This window comes from Haemaphysalis longicornis, unplaced genomic scaffold (genome assembly GCF_048455015.1).
Source record: "Haemaphysalis longicornis isolate Haplotype H1 unplaced genomic scaffold, Haemaphysalis longicornis Haplotype H1 scaffold_1, whole genome shotgun sequence".
NCBI lineage: Eukaryota > Metazoa > Arthropoda > Arachnida > Ixodida > Ixodidae > Haemaphysalis > Haemaphysalis longicornis.
The window spans coordinates 457,628,955-457,649,007 of NW_027526203.1; the positions used below are offsets into that span (position 1 = coordinate 457,628,955).

General features: G+C 49.4%; 2 protein-coding genes across 2 annotated transcripts in view; one reads left to right on the forward strand and one right to left on the reverse strand.

Moving 5' to 3' along the window:
* Positions 1-1,104: 1,104 nt before the first annotated feature.
* On the reverse strand, positions 1,105-5,192 carry LOC144156095 (ELMO domain-containing protein 3-like). Its single transcript, XM_077687891.1, has 10 exons — positions 5,076-5,192; positions 4,747-4,798; positions 4,601-4,669; positions 4,444-4,532; positions 4,258-4,381; positions 4,044-4,166; positions 3,842-3,972; positions 2,252-2,328; positions 2,063-2,190; positions 1,105-1,760 (listed from the first exon to the last, which is right to left on the reverse strand). The coding sequence occupies exons 1-10, from the start codon at positions 5,115-5,117 to the stop codon at positions 1,633-1,635; spliced, it is 963 nt and encodes a 320-aa protein (XP_077544017.1). The 5' UTR covers positions 5,118-5,192; the 3' UTR covers positions 1,105-1,632.
* Positions 5,193-5,245: 53 nt separating this feature from the next.
* LOC144156098 (ADP-ribosylation factor-like protein 3) overlaps positions 5,246-20,053 on the forward strand; it is a 32,221-nt gene continuing 17,413 nt past the window's right edge. Inside the window, exons 1-4 of the mRNA XM_077687894.1 lie at positions 5,246-5,382; positions 6,016-6,159; positions 6,869-6,985; positions 9,595-9,831. Of these exons, the coding sequence (XP_077544020.1) occupies positions 5,380-5,382; positions 6,016-6,159; positions 6,869-6,985; positions 9,595-9,831 (501 nt within the window). The 5' untranslated portion in view covers positions 5,246-5,379. The remainder of the gene's footprint in view (positions 5,383-6,015; positions 6,160-6,868; positions 6,986-9,594; positions 9,832-20,053) is intronic.

A 20,053-nucleotide genomic window follows, 5' to 3' on the forward strand; every position in this document is an offset into this window, starting at 1 on the left:
TTGCACTAGCTCTGGAGACGAGAATTTCCGTTCTACGCGACGGCGACGCACTCCATATGGGGAAACCGAGACATATGAAGCGTCGCTGAAAAATATTAAAGGAGCCATGAAGAGAAAATACAACTTTGTTTAATTTGAAAGAACTAGGATTCAGTATATCACTCAGCTCCATTACAGCCACAAAAGATGTTTTTTAACGAAAAAAAAGCAAGAAGTATTTAAAAACTTTCAAATTTTGCGCCACAGTGACGTGTTATGAGCAAGAATGACGTCATACGGGCCAACAATAAAACATAATTTTCAGTGCGTTAACCGCACGTTAGCATTCAAGTGATGCCGTCAAATGGAACTAGAGGCCCCATTACATCGTCCAGTCATGTGTCGTCGCGACAGGTCAGTTAGGCGGCCGCCAATCGCACAAACAAGGTTCCGTGACGTCATAGAAAAGTTGCAGGAAATTGGCTAGGGGGTCGCGACAGCTTCACACGTTTTCTTGAATATCTCCGTTATTTGTTCGAAGATTGCGATGATATTGGTATCATTGTTATCGGGACTACGCAGTCTTTCTAATAAACCAAACTTGTATTTTGTCTTCATGGCTCCTTTAAGCACCATGGTGCGCCATAACATACACAAGTCGGGTGTCATTACGCTGGGCATGAAATTACTGCGAAAACCTGATCCACTTGGAGTATTGTAGTCCAAACTGCAGTCTGCAAGTACACTGCATGATTGCAGAGGAGTTTTGATGCTGGGCCTGTTGGTACACACTTGGACAGAACGACGGAACACATGCAGCCTTGAGGACGCGTGCACAAGGAGAGAGCGGGACAAAACACACCCAGCGCGTGTGTTGTCCCGCTCTCTCGATCCTTGTGTACGCGTCCTCGAGGCTGCATGTGTTCCGTCGTTCTATCCATGCATGATTGTCATTAAAATTTATTTTCCCAAAAAAGTAGACGTACGGAGTGGCGGGGCAGGCATGCTCGCTAACCACGAAAGCATGATTTGACTATAGTAAAATATGTCGTTAGTTGGTGCAGTTCTCTTGAAGGAAAGGAGTGCTGTGCTGTGTTTTTAGCGCTCCTTTTCTTCAAGCGAAATGATCTGACTATATTAAATGGGATGTAGGCGATATCGAAGCCATATACGCAGCGGGATAAGGCGAATGATGTGAAGGAGCGTAGGGCAGAAAGAGGCAAGAAAAATATAGAAAGAAACATCTTGCAAAATAAACGATTTTATTCGTCCTTTTATGCGGGTCAAATGTAATACCTCTCACGGGACTGCCGTGTATACATGACCCGTTCGCCATTGATTGCCGTCGCCGGTGCGCCACTTCATACCCTATACAAGTAATTGCTTGGGTGCTAGTTTTTGTGCACGTCCCGAAAATTCGTGTTGCGCCAGTTGGAAACCAACGGAAAAGCTTATTCACACTTCCAACACGTTTCAGAGGTGCACTGCATATTTTTGTAGCAAAGACGAAACAGGAGTATTTCCGTTTCTTTTTTTTCCCCCACGCAACCCAGGCCTTTGAAACGGATTGAAACGCACCATCTTTATGCTTGAGGTAAATATGCAACACTCAGTGCTACACAAATTGCGGCGATATCTTAAGCTATGGTCGTTTCACTTATTGTCAATTGCTGCCAAATTTGTGAACCCTTGTGATGTCGTTAAAGAATACTGCTCCTCTTGGTATTCTCTCAAATTCTGGAGAACGTATGTGGGTTTTTTCTTCGCAAAGAAGGACGTCTCTGAAAAAAAAGTGCAAAAATGGGTGAATTCCAAAACCCCACGCGAGAGACGACCAGCATTTTCACTTCAATTACCCAAATTAAGCTTTAATAATTTGCGGCAAAACTTTAACATTTAGCGGTATTTGGTCCTAGAGGGCCTCCTCTTACGGAAGAAAGCGTAATTTCATTGCAAAGAATTCAAAAGCACAGTAAATCCCTCTACATTGCCAACAGGATGTGCGCACTCACTCCACTTAAGCATTCGCGTTAAATTGGACGTGTATACGTAAAACTATTAGGGGCTGAGAAGTGTCGCGTACCCTTCAAGATGAATCCGGAATCTTTTATTGTCAACTTCCTGTTCTTCCAGGACAGGTAGAGCAGCAAAAACGTGCCGGCATAAAATTCGTTCACAACTTCCGTGATGTCATTTCTTTCATTACAGCACCTGCATCACAGCACGCATAAGCAGTACCCTCAAAGCGATTCCGGCATGCCTGTATACCCACCTGTTTAGCACCTCCTCCCTTAAGGCCTCTATGGACACCCTTGTGATGTTCAGGCTCATCACAGCAAAGGGGAAGTTCTGAAAGGACGCATGAAAATGTGTACCGTATCTTGTGCATGCATGTGCAGTCGAGAACGTCTCATTTCTTTTAGCGGCGCTGTCTTTGTACATTGCGGAATCACGTAGGTGTACGCAGTACTTCTGCGTGCGATAAACTTCGCCACCGCCAAGATTTCCATTATCCGTGCGTAGGAGGAGGAGGAATAGACTTTATTGAAGCCATAAAGGGTTTCGGATGATCAACCTGGGCTAGGTACGTCCGGGGTCTCATTGTTCCTGCAGGCCTCACCTGCTAAAGATATCTGCCGGAGCTTGATATTTCAGCGTGAACCCCTTACTCTCGCTTAGAACGAACAAGTTTCATCAAACCGCTAAGGCCGCGGAGTGCAAACTCAGAAAAAAAGAGAAATGTTTTAACAGCATTTGAAAACATGTGGAGTTTACAGAAGCCATCCAATCGAGACCTAGCGCTTACAGTAAGAAAGGGCACCGGGTCAGGACAATCCAAGGAGCCTCTCTCTGGGTTGTATATATTCTGGCGAAAACAATTCGAGTTTCGCTCTAAAGGCCGCGCCCGGCCCAAACCGTCCCATAATGACGTTGTCGCCGGCCTTAGCATGCAACGCCAATAACAAGATTACAAAATGGCATATTTTACTCAAATATATCCCTTCGTAATTCTGCTCTTTTAGCCGCTAAAAGCGCCTAAAACGCAGAATTAAACCATATTCATGGAAATAAAATTCTAACCACTCTTGCCGTGCACTCAAAGCGTAACTGACCAAAGAAGGTCTAAATTTATCCGTCCTCCACTGCGGCCCTCTGAGCCACAGCCCAGGTGAACCCGGTTCGGCGCGCAAAACCCCAGAAAATTCAATGATATACAATTGAACTCAGATATACAAAGTTCTAATTGCATTAAAAATAGTTAGATCCATCAATAATTATATGCACAAAATTTCGTTACGTACATGCTGAAGGAAGCACTCAATTCTGAGAACAGCGAAGCACAACACCGATTCCCTCCACGTCAATATCACCGGCGTTTTCTATGGAGTGATATGGGATGGGAAAGTGCTTCGAAGTGCTGTCAGCAGCTAAAACAGCAGCTCATTAGAGACTGCATTACTCATACTGTTATATGGAAGCGCCGTTAAAAACTAGTTCGAGGATCAAAGTAACTAACTGTCTGTGGAGAGGGAGAGATGACTTTATTTGATCTCTCTCTCTCTCTCTCTCCACAAATGTTTTGTTTTGTTTGTTTGTTTACTGCTCTATATATAAGCGATAATAAAAAAATGTCCTTGTCTGATTTAACGTGTTCCATTGTAACATTGTCGACCACACGTCTATGAAAACCTGCATTAGCACACGCAACAAATAGTGAGAAATAAGTAAGTTCGGATCAGACAGCTGGCGACGTCTTTGAAAAAAAAAATAATGATTTGCGAGGAGCGAACGCTCGGATTCTGAATGGATTCCTGTCTGCTCTGACGCTTTTCGAGTTTGTTGGAATATCCGTAGCACACACTTGTTCCCGATCTCGGGACAGGCTGTAAATGTCGTTCACGAGCTCTATATTCCCGAAGCCGGTGGTCAAGAAAAGAAGGTGCAGGATGCCAAGCAGACCGACGCCCCTCAAGTCAGTGGCCGGGTCGTTTCCTGTGGGAAGAAAGCGTGCGTAAGTCCGGAGCCAGCTCTCACTCCGGGCGTGTACACAGGCTGCGGTATACCTTGAAATCCGATTCTCTCCCAATGGCTCCCGTACCTCGGGCAGTCGTACACCGTGTTCGTAAGTTTCCTGTAGATTGTCTGCAGTATCTCTAAGTGCAGAGTGTCCTCGTTGTCGAAAGGACCTGGAAGCACGCAACAGGCGTCACGCTGCGCCCACTCGGCGCCCGAGGTTGTGAGCCGGTATTGCGGCGGCACGGAAAAATGCGGGCGTACATTGGGCGAGTGCGAAAGTGAAGTCCCTCGCTGGAACCAAGCCCAGCTTCAAGCGCGGCGGCCCCAAAAGGTAGTGCAAAATCAGTTTGATGCCAGAGCGCCGCAGCACGGGCCTGATGGCAGACTGCGGGTGAAAGTAACTTGTGACGCATGCAGGATGTCATGCAGGATGACAGGATCCTTTACCATGCAGGATGTCAGGTCTTTCTCTTTGAAAGAGCACAGTGCCTCCTCGTACGTGATGATTCGAGAGCAGAAGGTTGCTGTCCCTATGGCTAGAAGGGGTAAGCGGAGGTGAGGACGTACCAGATGCTCGGAGGAAGAAAAATGGCATCGCACTTACCGACAACATTTGTGACTTTGTCCCATTCCTCTTGGGCGGCGCGCTGTTCCTCCTGTGCTCTGAGGGCATCTTCAAAGGAAAGTCGTCATTTAGCATTTTTCACTTACGCCTCACCTAAAGCCGCTTACTCCACTTTCATTACTCACCGAGTTCTTCAGTGCGCTTAAAGAAAGCCGGTGTGCTGAGATCGACAGGTAACTGAAAAGAACATAATCAAACGTGTGACCAGCCTTGTTGCTTTCTCGTTAGCGTCGGGTTAATTTATACGAGTAGTCATTGCTCCACAAATCATCCCCTAATCTCAGCCTTTTCACAGCGAGACTTCTGCAGGTTTCACGGCAAACGGCGTTTTCCTGTACCCCATCCTGGCATGCGGATGGTGAAAGCTGAACAATATTCGATAAATGATCGCTACCGAAACTTATACTCCTTCGGTTCAGTGCAAAATAATGAAGCGCATATGGCTGCGCTGTACCGTTTCATCGCTCGCCTCCGGTTCCAGTGGCCATGTGTCCATCTTTTCCGGCCGACTGTTTACACGTTGCCGTGGTAACGTGCTGTTCGAGAACCAGTTCGTGACGGCCGTGGTGTTCGGCAGATAGTTGACAAAATGCGCCACCTCTCGTGAAGGCACTGCCCAATGCTCGTTACTATTGAGTCCTGAGGGCGTCCGTTTCTTTTTTTGTTGTTAGGTTTCCTCAGGAGTTTCCCTGGACTCTCATACCCCGGCACGCGCGTCGAGGGAAGACGACCGGACGAGCCGCGCGAAACACCGAGCAATGGTAAGGCGCGACGTACGCGCATTGATCGGCGGCTGGTCGGCGAGCGCCGTGCCCGGACAGCGGGCTCGGGACGGTTATGTCAGCGCGCAGGGACGACGAGGCACACGAGAAGGAAAGCACGCGTCGAGCGACATTCCGCGCAACCTGTCTGTCCTCGTTACCTTCGAGTTGCGGGCTGCTGGCGCTTGCACCGAAGCACACACGCTTCAGGAAGGGGGCAGCATTTTCGTGCCTCAAAATGCCTCTTGCGCCATACGGCAGGCTGTGATGTCGTGGGGTAATGTACCTTAAGGCGTGGGACAGTATAAGACAGTGTAGCGCATTCAGGACATTACATGACACGGTACGCAATCATTGTGCAGATGTCCACTACAGAGACTGCTTAGGGGCTTACACTCTGCGCGCGTGGGCGGTACCGGTGTTGGTGGGCTGCGTCCACTCACCCGAGCAAAACGTTCCTTCAAACGGCGTATTGTAAATGAATCAGGAGTACGTGCAACACTGAATCCGGCAATACTAGCCGCCGCCGCGGTCGTACGGTTCTGAGTTCAATCGAGACTAGCCGCATGCACTGCGTCCAAGGAGCGAACTGAGGGCAACGGTGCGCTCGTCATGGCGCGCGTCGACCTGCAGGGACTCTTGGCCCTGCTGAGGAAGCTGAAGTCGACGCCTGACCGCGAGCTTCGAATACTGCTGCTGGGCCTGGACAACGCGGGCAAGACGACCGTGCTCAAGAAGCTCGCCTCCGAAGATGTCGCCCACATCACGCCTACTCAGGTTCGCCCTATCTCGTTTTGCCCCACAGTGCCAGCAAAACAAGCGCATATCGATGGCATTCATACTTCCCGGAGCAGCTTGTAGTACTATGAAATGTTGCTTGCGCCTAAATCTGGATATCATTGCATATATTACACAGAGCTTTGGGTCTGCTCACATATAACGAACTAGTGCATCAATTTAACTATCGCAATAATCAATGTAACGAACTAGTGCATCAATTTAACTATCGCAATAATCAATGTACTCAAGTCGATATTCGTAAATGACTGCTTTTACTTGTAAGGACGTATCAGGCGGGTGAGCAGGGGAGAAGCAGGAATATGTCTGGCAAAGAACTCACTCGCCATAGGACGACATACTAAACGAATAGCCTGTTCGGGCTCATGTGTTCAGTGAAACTTTTAAACGGGTAACAAGGGCCTGTATGGATTCTCATCGAATGTGGGAGGGGTGTGTGAAAAGACTGAGCCTACGTCACGTCCGATGGAAACAAAACAAAGAGGACAAGCGATCGTCCTGCTTATTTTGTTCCTACCAGCTTTAGCCCCAGTCTTTTCGCTCAGATTCCCACCATGGAGGTTCACCAACTCGCCCAATCAGCCATCCTCTCCCGACTTTCTCCGCGTCTTCCAAAAGGCGAAAGACAGACGCGTGTTTCCTTCGAGGCATAGAGGTCTCACCGTTCTTGGCTTTTTTACTGCCGCAGGGTTTCAACATCAAGAGCGTGCAGGCCGATGGCTTCAAACTCAACGTGTGGGACATCGGCGGTCAGCGCAAGATCCGGCCTTACTGGCAGAACTACTTCGAAAACACCGACGTCCTGGTGAGTGCGACTGAAGTAGTGGTGGTAGCAGGCAAGCGTTAGCAGTTCGTGCAAGCGGCCACACCTTGCGCGCGCTAACGGCGTTGAATGCTAATCTGGGCTGCATGTGTCTGTACAAACTTCGTGAACATCCATTCGCATGAATGTGCGCTTGTATTATTGCCCGACCGTGTGTGTAGGGGGCTGATGACTCCTGTCAGGCCGTCTGCGCCTTTAGTCCCAGTCTCCTTAAATATTTATCAATTTGAATTTCAACAGTCAGTTGCACACGCATACATTTTGAATGACGTAAAGAGAGGAAAATCACTTTATTTCCAAAGTAAGTTGGATTAAGAACGCGTGGTGCGGAAATAGCACGGTTGGTTGAGCAATGGAATGACGGAAAAGTGGAAGGACAGCCAAATACTCAGTGGGCTGAACATGGCACGTGTCCTGCTCAGGGGAACAATTTCCCAGACATGCCTTTTTAGGCGTAAACGTAGGAGGCTTAAACCGGGAAAATGGCCGAATACGTTTGTCGCCATGGGCACCGCTGGCAGTGACACCTGCCAAGCGGGGCGCCGCGCATGCGCAGTGGGAGAATACCGAGCAGGTGCGCGGGCGTAGGTCCTCACGTCGGCGCATTGGGCGAAACGGCATAAAAAGGGGTGTCTCAAATGAACCATCTAAAGCAAACACGGGTGTCTCAGCAGAACACTAAAAAAATACAAGCAAATTAGGGAGTCACAACTGAGCTTCAAAGACGGATCCGGGCTTACGCGCCTATAACAAAACTGCAGCGTAGCGTCCTATATTTCCCTCATTAATATTCATATGTTCAAGCCACAAATGCTGAAGCTTTGACAGACCCAAAGAGCTGCGGCTAAATCCTTGTTTCGGTTCCTGCCACGGAGAGAATCAAAATGTAAAGCGCCTTTCACTGCACCCCACGAGAGCAGGCAGAGAAGCCTGCTTGCAGGTTCAGAGCGTGAGCCACTTGCGCGTGTACTCGGGGTGTACAGCTTTCTACTGCGCAGCAATCACATGCTGCTGTGCAATGTCGTAGCCAGAAATATTTTCCGGGGGGTGTTAATAAGCAGCCGGAAAAGAAAAAAATCATGCACCCCTCCGTCTAACGACGACGATGGTTGAACGCGACGCTTTCTCGAGATGGATTCTTTTGTGGCCAATCCCCCATCGCGAGTATGTGTTACTCTAGAGGTGCACACCACTTTTCTAGAATACCCACAGCAACTCTCGTGTGTGCACTCCGTAGGCCTAACGTTCGGGTTTGGGGTGCACGGCGCGAAGCGGTACCCGCTGCTCGGAGTTCGCTTCGATCATGTCGAAATGGAGCAATCGGATAGGCGCCGGCTTCATAACGCGAGGGACCCAGGTTCGATTGCGGTCACGGGAAGCGTTTCTTTCTTTCACTTCACCCGCGCTCATTCATCATCATCGTCAGAGAAAGTTGGCTTTCCTGCAGGGCGTATCGGCGTACAACGGCACCAGTGAGGAGGACACTAAAGCTTCGCTTAAAAAAAAAACCTGAAAGGAAAGATGGGCCGCGCGAACGTCAATTCATTTTTTGTTTTCTCATCCAGTTTTCTTATTTTGTTTTAACATATAATATACCGATGCGGAGTGTGTCAGCGTGTGGACGAAAAAAAAGCCTGAATGCCGAGGGGACAGCGGCGGGGGGAGGGGGAGGGGGGGGGATGCACCGCTCTCAAAATTTCGGGTTCTGACACCAAACCCCCACCCCCGCTCCTACCCTGCTGCTGCGGCTGGTGCGATAGACGTATACGTTGTAGAGCTGGGCTTGCTGGTTCCCCTTTGAAGCTTTGTAGAAGGCGCAACAACGTTACACTATTAAATGGCGACTTGTGGTTGATTATTTTTCCCGCCATTATGGCACATACAGAGACACCTACGCCACGAAAAACCTAGTGCAGTCGACTCCCGTTAATACGAAGTCCACGGGACCTCAAAAAATTTCTAATTAACCGAACTTACAATTAAACAGAAAGCAACAGCATTGCCATTAGTGCGTAACATGTCTATCGTCTTGATTTTGTTCGAGCGTACGACATGGTTTGCCCTCGATAGTTCAGAGTCGAAGCCTGAAGCGTCGAGCACGCAGACCGCTCACACGGCGCTGTGCGGAACAAAGAAGGTTGGGGACCTGGAAGGAGAGGGATGCGTGCGCTGGCGCGAGTCTCAACTGAAGAACTGCCGCTCCATCGACTGTGCGCTCCCTCAGTTGCGGTGGCGCCGACAGTGCAGAGCACGGCGGTGTTTTGGCGCTTAAAAATTTTGAATTTTATCGAGATATGACGGTCACGTTGGTACTTTTTATTCGAAATAACTTCCAATTTACCGATATATTGGTTTTAGCTTCGAATTATCGGGCGATTTCTTCTGTTGAATTGCATGTAAAACTGCCGGGACCGGAACATCACTTCCAATTAACCGAAAATTCCAATCCGAAAGTCGACTCCGATTTGTCGAGAGTCGACTGTACAGTATAACCAGTCGGCGTGTAATATGATATGCCGTACTTTTGTGCGGCATTGTCCTCCTCGCGCTTGTCGTGGCAAGTCCGGAGGGCCAAGTGTGGTCCCGTGCAGCTGTACGTGATCGACAGCTCGGACCGTGCGCGCTTCGAGGAGACGGGCGTGGAGCTGGCCGAGCTGCTGGCCGAGGACAAGCTCCTGGGCGTGCCGCTGCTCGTGCTGGCCAACAAGCAGGACCTGGTGCACAGCGCGCCGGCCTCCGAACTGGCCGACGGGCTCAACCTGCCGGCCGTCCGCGACCGCGCCTGGCAGATACAGGCCTGCAGCGCGCTCTCGGGCGAAGGCCTCAAGGTATACCACCACTGCCGCACGGCTTTGGGGCGGGGCCAGTGCGGAGGAGGGGATTTTGTCCCTCGTACGAGTTCCTGCTAAAGCACTGCGTCCAGTTGATAAGCGAACGGCAAATGTTGGCAGTTGTTTTCCCCCCACGAAAGGGTGGAACCTGGAAAAGGAGCGGAGAGCTTCGTGGAGTCCAAAGAAAGCAGCAGAACAAGCCTTCCAACGCCCTCGCAGTAAAGAAACTCGCAGTGCTCGCGGGCCTTTGCTCCACCGTGGGGGACTGTCACAGCTGACTTTGGAGGGAGGCAAGGGATCTACGGAAATCGCAGGAGCGGAAACCTAGGACGTAACATAACTTTTTTCCACTTCGAAACCCGAGTTGTCGCTGCGGACGGCAACGTTATCTAGGAACGTTGGCGGACGGTGACGGCCGGCTGCTCCGGACAGCGCCCACAGGGCGACACGGAGCCCGCGACACCCAGCGCCCCCTTCGGCAGATATGCGCAACACTGGGTCGGTCCCCGCAAGCCGCTACGCTGCTGGCTCGGGGGCGCTCTTCTTCTTGCAGCGCGGATTAAGCATATTAGTCGCCCCTTTTGGGCTTAAAACGAAGTAAGAGATTGTAAAGTAATCCTGCCACATATAGTGCATGGGAAAATAGAGAAGGATTTATTCGCTTGAACTCGCGTATAGGAAGGCATATAAAGGCCGCATAGGAGTGATGCCCAGAAGAGAAACGCTTGTACAGCCTGCCTGCGGGGCAAAACCTTCATTAAGATCAGCATGTTTCGCTTCAAAGAAAACGTAATTTATATTGTTCAATTCACAAAAGAGGAGGCTTTGTCTGCAAATATATCAGACGTTGCGCGATGTTCCCGCGCGGGGTATTCCATCCATGTAAGTGCACTTGCATGCGACTGCAGAACTACTAACTGGACCACATGGGAGTTACATATAGGTCTTTGATCCGAATGTGATGCTCCATACCTGTAACAGTATGAAATTCACTTTTGTTGAGGTATAGCGAAAGTGCGGACGTTAATAATTGCCCGCTTCGCCGAGAAACTTTTGGGCTTCCAGTTGTAGCCCAGTATACGCTATAGTTGCATACATGTAAGCACGCCCCCAAAAAAGAAACTCTTCACGAGAAGGCTATCACAAGAAATTCCTTTGGGCAGGGATGGGATGGGGGAGGGGTAAGCAGAACATCTAATAGGCGTATCATAATAAATTACGGAATATTCATATTCGGGTATTTTTTTTTCTCTCCACGCCAACGGGTTCGGCAGGAGACCTCCGTAGGATGGAATAGTAGCGCTTTTATTACCGTCAACACCTTTACAACAAGTCACGGGAGAAAAATTTAGTTCCCTGAGTACACCTTTCACTGGTCCAGAGTGACCGCAATCATAACGGATGGGATAAATAAAGTTTGTCCTCCTCCTGCTCCTCCCCGAACGCAAAAATTTTTTTCCTGTGTACATATTGTTCCAACTTTTATTGCGGCACGTCTTAGCTCTATTTTTCTTTGCTTTTCAGTGGCTTAGACAACAATTTTAGTGTTTCTTTTGCAAGAAGAGGCGGTGATTTTATGCTATCCAAAAGCTCGCGAAACATTTGGAAACATTAACGCCTATAAGTGTCCGCGCCCCATATGTGGTTTTATATATTTAATTCGGCGGTATAAGCACGTGGAATATTAGATGAAGCAGAGAATAACCGCTGGGTGATAAAACTACAATGCTATAACTGTGCTTGGGGGCCCTCTCTGTTACCAAATTCAGAGCGCACTTATGTGTATTGACCGCCTGCTAACCAGCCTACTAACAAGCTGATCGTACACCACGGCAGCATGTAATCCGCTCGCTTAATGTGGGCCTTTCAAGATTCAGCAACCATGCTCGGTATCTGCGAGAAAAAAAAAAAAAAACAGAGAAGAAGAATCCGCGGGAGAATGCAAAGCCTTGAACACGTGCTTCCCAGTTGTGCTAGCCAACGGCTCGGCAGCGAGGCGACAGCATTTTATCAGTGCCCCGTTTTATTTGGAGGCTTCCCCCGACTATATAACATTTTGCATGACTTTGTTGCACTATGTAGTAAATACACGCGCAAATAACGTTATAACAAACGTTTTTTGCAAAGTTGCGTTCACTGGCACTGAAGGCGGTCGGCGCGGGGGGACCGACCCAGAGTTGCGCGTGTCTGTCGCGGCTGGCGCTGCGCTCGCGCGGCAAACTTCGCTGTCCGGAGGAGTTTTACTGCAAAGCAGTATATGTCTCTCACCCCCCCCCCCCTTCCCCCCCAGTTTCCATTCCGGTGAAGCAGATTTACTCGGCGCCGCTCCGGGGCTCCTCCTCGCCACCGCCGACCTCTCTTTAACAACGCGGTTATCCCCACGATTATGCCCCTCGCCACCACTGATGCCTCTTCCACAAGTTGCGCAATCGGCTGACAGCGGCCGTAGCGCCGTTATCAGATGATTGCGGAGAATCAACACCAGCGCGAATGGGTGTAAACATGGGTGTAAAGACGCCCCAAAAGCCGCCGCCACCGCCTCCGCCGAGGACGTAGCCGCCGTCGTTGCCGCTTCAAATTCCATCTCGCCCATTGGCTGCGCGCCCTTGCCGGTTGAAAGCAACTTGCCCCGTTTGAACGCCGGCGTGAGCATGTTATTCTTCTTTAGCTTGAAAGCTATTCCGAGCAACATTTTCACTTCGGCGGCCCTCGTTGCAACGAGGGCTATGACCAGAACTATGAACTATGACCAGCTGGTCATGACCAGCTGGTCATAGTTCTTTTGGCGGAAGCATAAGAATAGATCTTAGTCTGGTCGTCTTTCTCTCTCCATTCGCCAGACTATCTTACGCTTAATAGGCGTCTATCCCCCGTTGCCGGTTTAGGCGTGTACGGGTTGGGGGTGAAGCGAGGGGGCATGCACGCAAGGCAGGGCTTAATGCCGCTACCGATGACATACCCGTTGGGGTGGAGGGAGATTTAAGCGTGGCAGTTTCATGCCTCAATGCGCCCAGTCAGCTGTCCTCCGCCATCAACCGGTTTGGGTTTGGGTTGGTGTGTTGCACAGACAATGAGATGCCTACGACTGGGCAGCGAAAGTGACATTCACGTGTGTGTCCACTAGTATAGAGCTCGAAGCCCTCGAGGGGTTAACTCGGTATGGGATAGAAGAAGAGCGGAAACATAAGAAGCGTCAGCCCGAACAGAAGCGTGAATGGGCGCGAAAACCACGGAAAGCCGCTGCCGCCGCCGCCGTTGCCGCCTTAAGTTCCAGCTGGTCGTGTAGCTGCGAAACCCTCCCGGAGGAACAGCACCTGGCCCGCTTGGAACGCCGACATGGAAAAATATCGCTAGTTCAGCTTAAAGGGGGGGGGGGGAGCACGCGCAGATATAGGTTTCATACCTCTACTGATGACATGTGTGTTGTGTTGGCGGCCGTCAAACGACCCGACGCGACCGGTCCGGTGTTATCTGTGGTAGAGTGGATTGGGTTGGCGTGTTACACGAACGGCATGATGCCTATGACCCGGGAGGGAAAGAGATAGCGCTACGTTTGTCCGCTAGGATAAAGCTCGGGTCTGTTCCAAATTTCATTCAGGTAATTGGCTAAGAAGTATATGCTCAGTCGTAAATTACAAGCAAACGTGTTTTGTTTCGTGCACTCCGTGGAGGGCGCGCTGCTTTGCAGGTCATCCTTCTTCACAGAGTGCAAGGGCACTAATTTTTGTACCTGAACTGTTTAATTTTATTTTTAAGTGGCGTGCGAGAAAAAGTAACCTTCCCCCTTACCTGGAGCTAGCATCTTTTGTTTTGTTTTTCTCGAAGTACGTACAACTGACATATGTTCTTTACATACATGCATACATACACACGTACATACACATACATACATACATACATACATACATACATACATAAATGCATGCATATATACATACATACATACACCTACATACATACATACATACATGCATATATGCATGCATGCATACATGTATATATGCATGCATGCATAGATACATACATGCAGCATGCATACACACATACATGCATACTTACATACATACATAATACATACACATGCATACATACATTACACACGTGTATACATACATACATAAATAAATACATGCATACATACATACATGCATACATACACACATACATACATATATACATACATAATACATACACATGCATACATACATTACACACGTGTATACATACATACATAAATACATGCATACATACATACACATACATACACACATATATATACATACATGCATACATAATACATACACATACACGCATGCATGCATATTGCATACATACATACTGTGGGGTTTATAGAGGGGTTAAAGTAGGTTGGTTACTTTCCCCATGTAATACCAAAGCCGGCGACGAGAGAAACTAATCAGCCTTTGCCTTCTCGTTTCGCCCAGCAAGCAAGCTTCCTCCCACCCCGCGACTGCGCGCTGTACCGCGCCAGCCGCGGCGGGCCGTGGCTCAACAGCACAAAGGAAGCGGAAAGTGTTTTCGCTCATTGACATTTATTACTGGATAATAAACATACAAAGAGCATGCAGGCTAGCTGGTTGACGGCGAGGGTCTGGTTCCTCGCCCGGGGAAGTTAAGGGAATCGAGAAGTTCGACTCACCGCGACAACAGTCATCTCCGGGGGCGCCTCAGCGCGCTCGCGTTTGCCTCGCTGGGACGCCGATGGCAGCCATTGTCACCCTCCTTTTTGCCCGATCCTCGAAGGAAGGAGGTCGCCAGCCGCGTCCTGTCACCTCGCTTCCCCAGCATCCAACTTCTCGCAGCTTGCATCCCGCGCGCGCTCGCCGGCCACAAGACACTCCTTCGGCGAGGAGGTAGATCCCCCTCGCCGACGTCTTGCCGAGCAAGTTCCCGCGAGGAGCAAGCAGTGCGGCGAAGCCGAACGAAAGGGAACGCGCTAAGGTCGCGTTCCCACATCACATACACACATCCATACATACATACAAACATACATACATACATACATGCATGCATATATGCATACATACATAATACATACACATGCATGCATACATACATACATACATACGTATTCATTCATGCATACATGCGTACATACATACATACATCCATACATGTATTCATACATACATACATACACATACATACATACATGCATGCATACAACATACATTCATACATTGCATACATGCATACATACATACATACACACATACATACATGCATGCATATATACATACAATTAACATACCTTATCAATATACAAACATGTACACAACATTGCTTCAAAGTCTCACAAGGCAGGCAGTCGCCACCCGTTGGGAGCCTATAAAACATCGCAGATATACGTACACTGCGCGGCAATTGGCGGCAAGCGCGAACACGGGCGGCGCTGCGGAGCGCGCCTCCGTGACGTCGGCTTAGGGATTCTCGCATTTGTAGTCTGCTTCACTCGGGCTCGCCTTCCCTGCTGTTTCTTTGCGCTCGGTTGACGTCTTATGCTTGTACGCACCAGATTCTGCGTGTGCGTAACTTTTTATCATAATAATATACTTTAAATCACATATACTAGCTCAAGGCGTGAGTTAAAGTTAGTTTTGCATACCGCTACGGAAGAAACATTGCCGGCGTCGCCCCATTCCTTGCGAAGCCGGTCCTGTGCGGGGCGCGAAGATTCGGAGCTAGGCGTCAGCTTCTTTCGAACAAAAGGAATAGCCAGGTGTTAGTAACCGGCAACAGCGAAAATACAAGACCGAAAGAAATTGTAGGCCTTCAGGGCTGTCGGCTTCTACAGAAGGCATTACGAGTCCCGGTAATCATACATTATAAGGTAAAACAGTTTTGGCAACCTTGCCGAACGCTCGAAAGTATTGTATCACATCTCTTTACGTTGTCATGGCATGAAAGTATATGCAGACATGCAGCTGCAAAAACTGTAGGCTGAGTTCCGAATAACCCACTGTACGCATAGGCTGGTTTTATGCCAGGCTTCTAACCACTATGGATGTTTATTGAGCAGAGCCAGTCACGTCTACGGTAAAGATAAAGTAACAAAATGTTTGTTCAGACCTGGAGGGATATTTCGGTACATTTTCCGCAGCTTTATCTTCCCAGTATTCGGATATGCGTTATAGGAAAACTGCACTCAAGAGGAGGAGGCGTAGGAGGAGGAGCAGAAAACGTCATTTAACAATGAAATAGAGCTGGTTAGCTGTTATTCGAAAGTTCGCCCCGTGGCATAACGATACATGAGTTCACAGAAACACGAAGTTCACATGGCGACATTTTCCGCTGTCTCCGGCGTATCCGTTGTGTAAGTTTTTTTACACCACCTCATCTTCCTCACAGTAGCGTCATCATCATCATCTCGTAGCTTGCGCTGGCATTGCGCGTGCTCAGGCTTGGGTTCTTGGGTTGCAACATCCGCCGGATTCGCTGCGGTTCCGCCGAACTGAGCCACATCAGCCAGAACTCGTGAGCAGATCCACACGCATCCGCAGCTGGACTGAAGGAGCTTCGGCAAGCCGCTCGACAGCAGTGCCAGGGGGTCAGCAACCCTGTATACAGTGCGCCCAAGCAGCCATGGAGACCATCGCCCGCATCTTGTTCCTGCTCAGTAACGCTAGCTGGTGGAGGGCCCAGCGGCTGAGGGCGCAGCCGTGGGGACAGTTCTTCGACCTTAGGAAGATCTCCGTCCCTATGTCGGCCGAGGAGGTGGTACAGCGAATGCAAAAGAACTGGGAGCGCTTCAGCCGCAATTACGGCGCGCTGTTCCTGGTGATCTTCAGCGGCTTTGTTCTCTGGTTCCCGGGCCTCCTGTTGAGCGCCTTGTGCACAGCGGCGGTCTGCAAGATGCTCAAGATCCACGTGGAGACGTTCACCCTGGGGGGAAGACGTTTCCGCCAGAACAAGCGGGTTGCCCTTGCGGCGGGCCTGACGCTCTTCTTCGTCTACGCCAATGGAGTGTGTGCGGCCCTGGGCCGGGCCTTGACCGTCAGCCTCGCTGCTGGCGCCTTCCACGCGGCTGCCTTCACGCCACCCTCCCCTCGCCCCCGACCAAAGAAGGTGGCACGCCGGCTAACCTACAACTGACGCCATTTGTTTTCACGGTGGGGGTGTTAAGTTGGAGTAAGACGATTTGTGGCGCTTCGAGTGGTTTTCGTTGTCGATCACTGTAGCAGTTAACATGAGTAATTTGAGCCTCATTAGATTAGATCTTTTCTTATTTCCCTGCTCATATTTTAGGAAGAAAAATAAAAAAAAAAACGAAAATACTGAACCAAATTTTGTTGCACCATGTAATTGTTGATAATGAAACTTCTCTTCTCCGGCGCTTCTCACGTGCGGCAAAATTTTGTGACGGAGTTTCTAAAGTACGCTCCCGTTAGTTGCTTTTCGAAAAGTAAGCTTGACAACGCTAGTAATATTTCGTAGATTGCGCACTGGCCGCCTCAAATGTACATTCGTCGAACAACAGTTGTGCACAGGGGAATTAAAATCTATCGGAATAACCTAGTCCTTTCAAATAATTTACGCTTGACCAAGGCAAATCAACATTCTCGCCAAGGGATGCACTTTCCCACCAAGGTTGGACACGAACTCTCGTAACTTGGAACAACTGCGCATATGCGTCTTGTCGCCATGGTGCACGGCATGTTCTGAAAACCACACACTCCGTCCGTATTTCAATGTATCTTGATAGTACATTATTTCGCGCATTTGAAAACCTGCTTGCTTTTCCGCTTTTTTTTTTACAGCGAATCTGTTAGTGGTAGGCTAAACCTTAAACTCCGTCGTTCGTACAAACAAAAAGAACTGCTCGGTGTACCGAAGCTTTCACATACATGTGAGAACGCGTGAGCATCACTTCTCTCCGAGTTACGTTACCGAGTTATGCCGCTGAATGATGTGCTGCTGAGTTTAGTGTTGCTCAGTTGGTAACATTCCGTTTTTTAAACGGTACAGCAATGACACTTTCTGCAAGCACCAGTTGATGACACTACGCCATCGACTGGCTCGCTTTGAACACTACCGACATTCTGGCTTTCTTTTGGCTAACTGCTAAACACTAGTCGCCATTAAACCTTCGGGCTTAAGAGTAAAAAACAAACAAAAAAACATTGTGACTTTGAGGTAGTCTGATTTTAACGGCCGTCGGTCTGGGTTCGAGACTAGGTGATTATAGCGATTATGTAAGCGTGTTGTAAACCAATGGACCTCTCCCTGTATGTAAACACCGTGACGTAACGGAGCTCACTTGAGCGACGGGGGCGCCGACTGGCGGGCGCGAAATGCGGCGGTGGTTGGCAGAACAAGCGTGCGCCGACGGCCCGACCCGGCTGCGCGGCGCCCGTAAGCTGTAGTGTTGGTTTTGGACCGACGCCGGCTGCCGTCATTGCAGGTGGGAGGTCTACCGTCTAGCTAGCCTAGCTGCGGCCGTCACGCCTCCATGTGGCTTTCTGCACCTAAAACCGCCGCAACTGTGTACCGTGCGGTCAACTGACGACGGGCATCCATGCTTTCGCTTTCGGCTAATCAGTGCGTGACAGAATAGCCCAAAAGGGGTCATTCTGAAGGTTGGTGCTGTTGCGACGCGTTCCAAGAATGTTTTTGAGGGTGCTTTGTGTCGGCTACATACCAGGGAAAGCTCATTCATTTTTGTTTTCGAGGTCCGCTTACGCCGAGCGGTGCTTGAGGCAACGTGTGCGCTGCCTGTTCTTGGTTTTCCTGCGTCGCCCAGAGGCAGTGGCGCACGCACGATTTCATGTCGAGGGGGAAAAGGCAAGCATGAAAGGTAAAAGAAGTAAAATAAACAGCTAGCAAAACAAAAACATAAATAGCCAAAGCCAAAAATTATTCCAATAAAAAATATCGGGATGATGTCGTGCTCTACATAGGATACTGATTGTTTAGCTACTTTTTTTCCCAAGTGAAATCTCGAAATGATTCACCGCCATTGTCAGAGTGCACACAATATGGTTAGTGCGTAGCTTGCGACAGTGACCGTAAAATTATTATTGGTGGTCATTATTTCCTGGTTGTCAAAGTTACTGGCCTTATCTGCCACCCCCATCCCACTGCATACGCCAGCGCCGGGAGACCGCAAAAAAAGAAAACATTCACTGAGTCCGTTCGCTCCGAGCAAACTGATATTTTTCGAGTTCAGTGTGCAGCAACACAGACGGCCCATCTCGCGATGCTAAATTCGGGCACGGCAAACATCTCTGTTTTTCCGTACCCTCAAGGCATTATATAATTTATCAAGCTATAAATTTATTCCACTTACAAGCACGCGTTTCTCTTGTACTTGTGCTCCCCACAAGCAAACTTGTCGTAGTCGATCGGCGGTAGGCGCGCGCTATCGCGGATCGCTGGTCGAAACATTTATCGCGCGTCTCCTAAGCAGGTTAGACATTCGTTGTCTTTTTAATGCTTTATGTACTCTACTTCGTCTAAACATGACACTATTTCGCAGCACGAAAATTCCCCCAGGCCCTATTTCACTGGACAAAATTTCTGCTGGTGCTGCATGAATGCAGAGGATTGACAAACGTCGTTTTTATTGCACTAATTGGCGTGAACTGCCAATGACTGCGCTTTCATGAACAGAAGTTCGAAAATGGGAAATGTTGCTATAAGTAAGAGCAGACCAAGTCGCTGCTTTGGCTGCCAGCCTCTTCGTCGCATTGCGCGCATCCACAACGTCAGCCGAATTTAACTTTTTGGGACGCGAAAGAGTCTGATACCGCTGACGTTGCTCGCACGATGAACGTCGAGGTGATGGGAGAAGATATTTCCCCCGACGATTTATCCACGGAGGCAGGGTGGAGAACTGCCGGCGCACGACAGTCGAGGCTTCGACAGCGAAGCGCGAACATGTCGTCCTCTGCCAGCGGCACTACAATCAAGGGCTCAACGAAGTCCCGGGACAAGGAAACCAAGAATGTCAAGATGCAGATCATCAAAGCAGCACGCATGCCGGTACTACCGAGAGAAGAATTCAAGATCGTGCTGAGGCCGCAGGGTGGCCTCAATATCGCCAAGGTGGGATCTCCCGCAGTATCGGCAGCCATACTAGCAGCTGCTAGCGTCTCAACCAATGACAGCACGGGGGATACCATCTGCCCCAATGTACAGCAAAATATTGTGGTCGTCAGTACCCCAAAGGACGCCAGCGCCAGTCGCTACGCAGCGATCA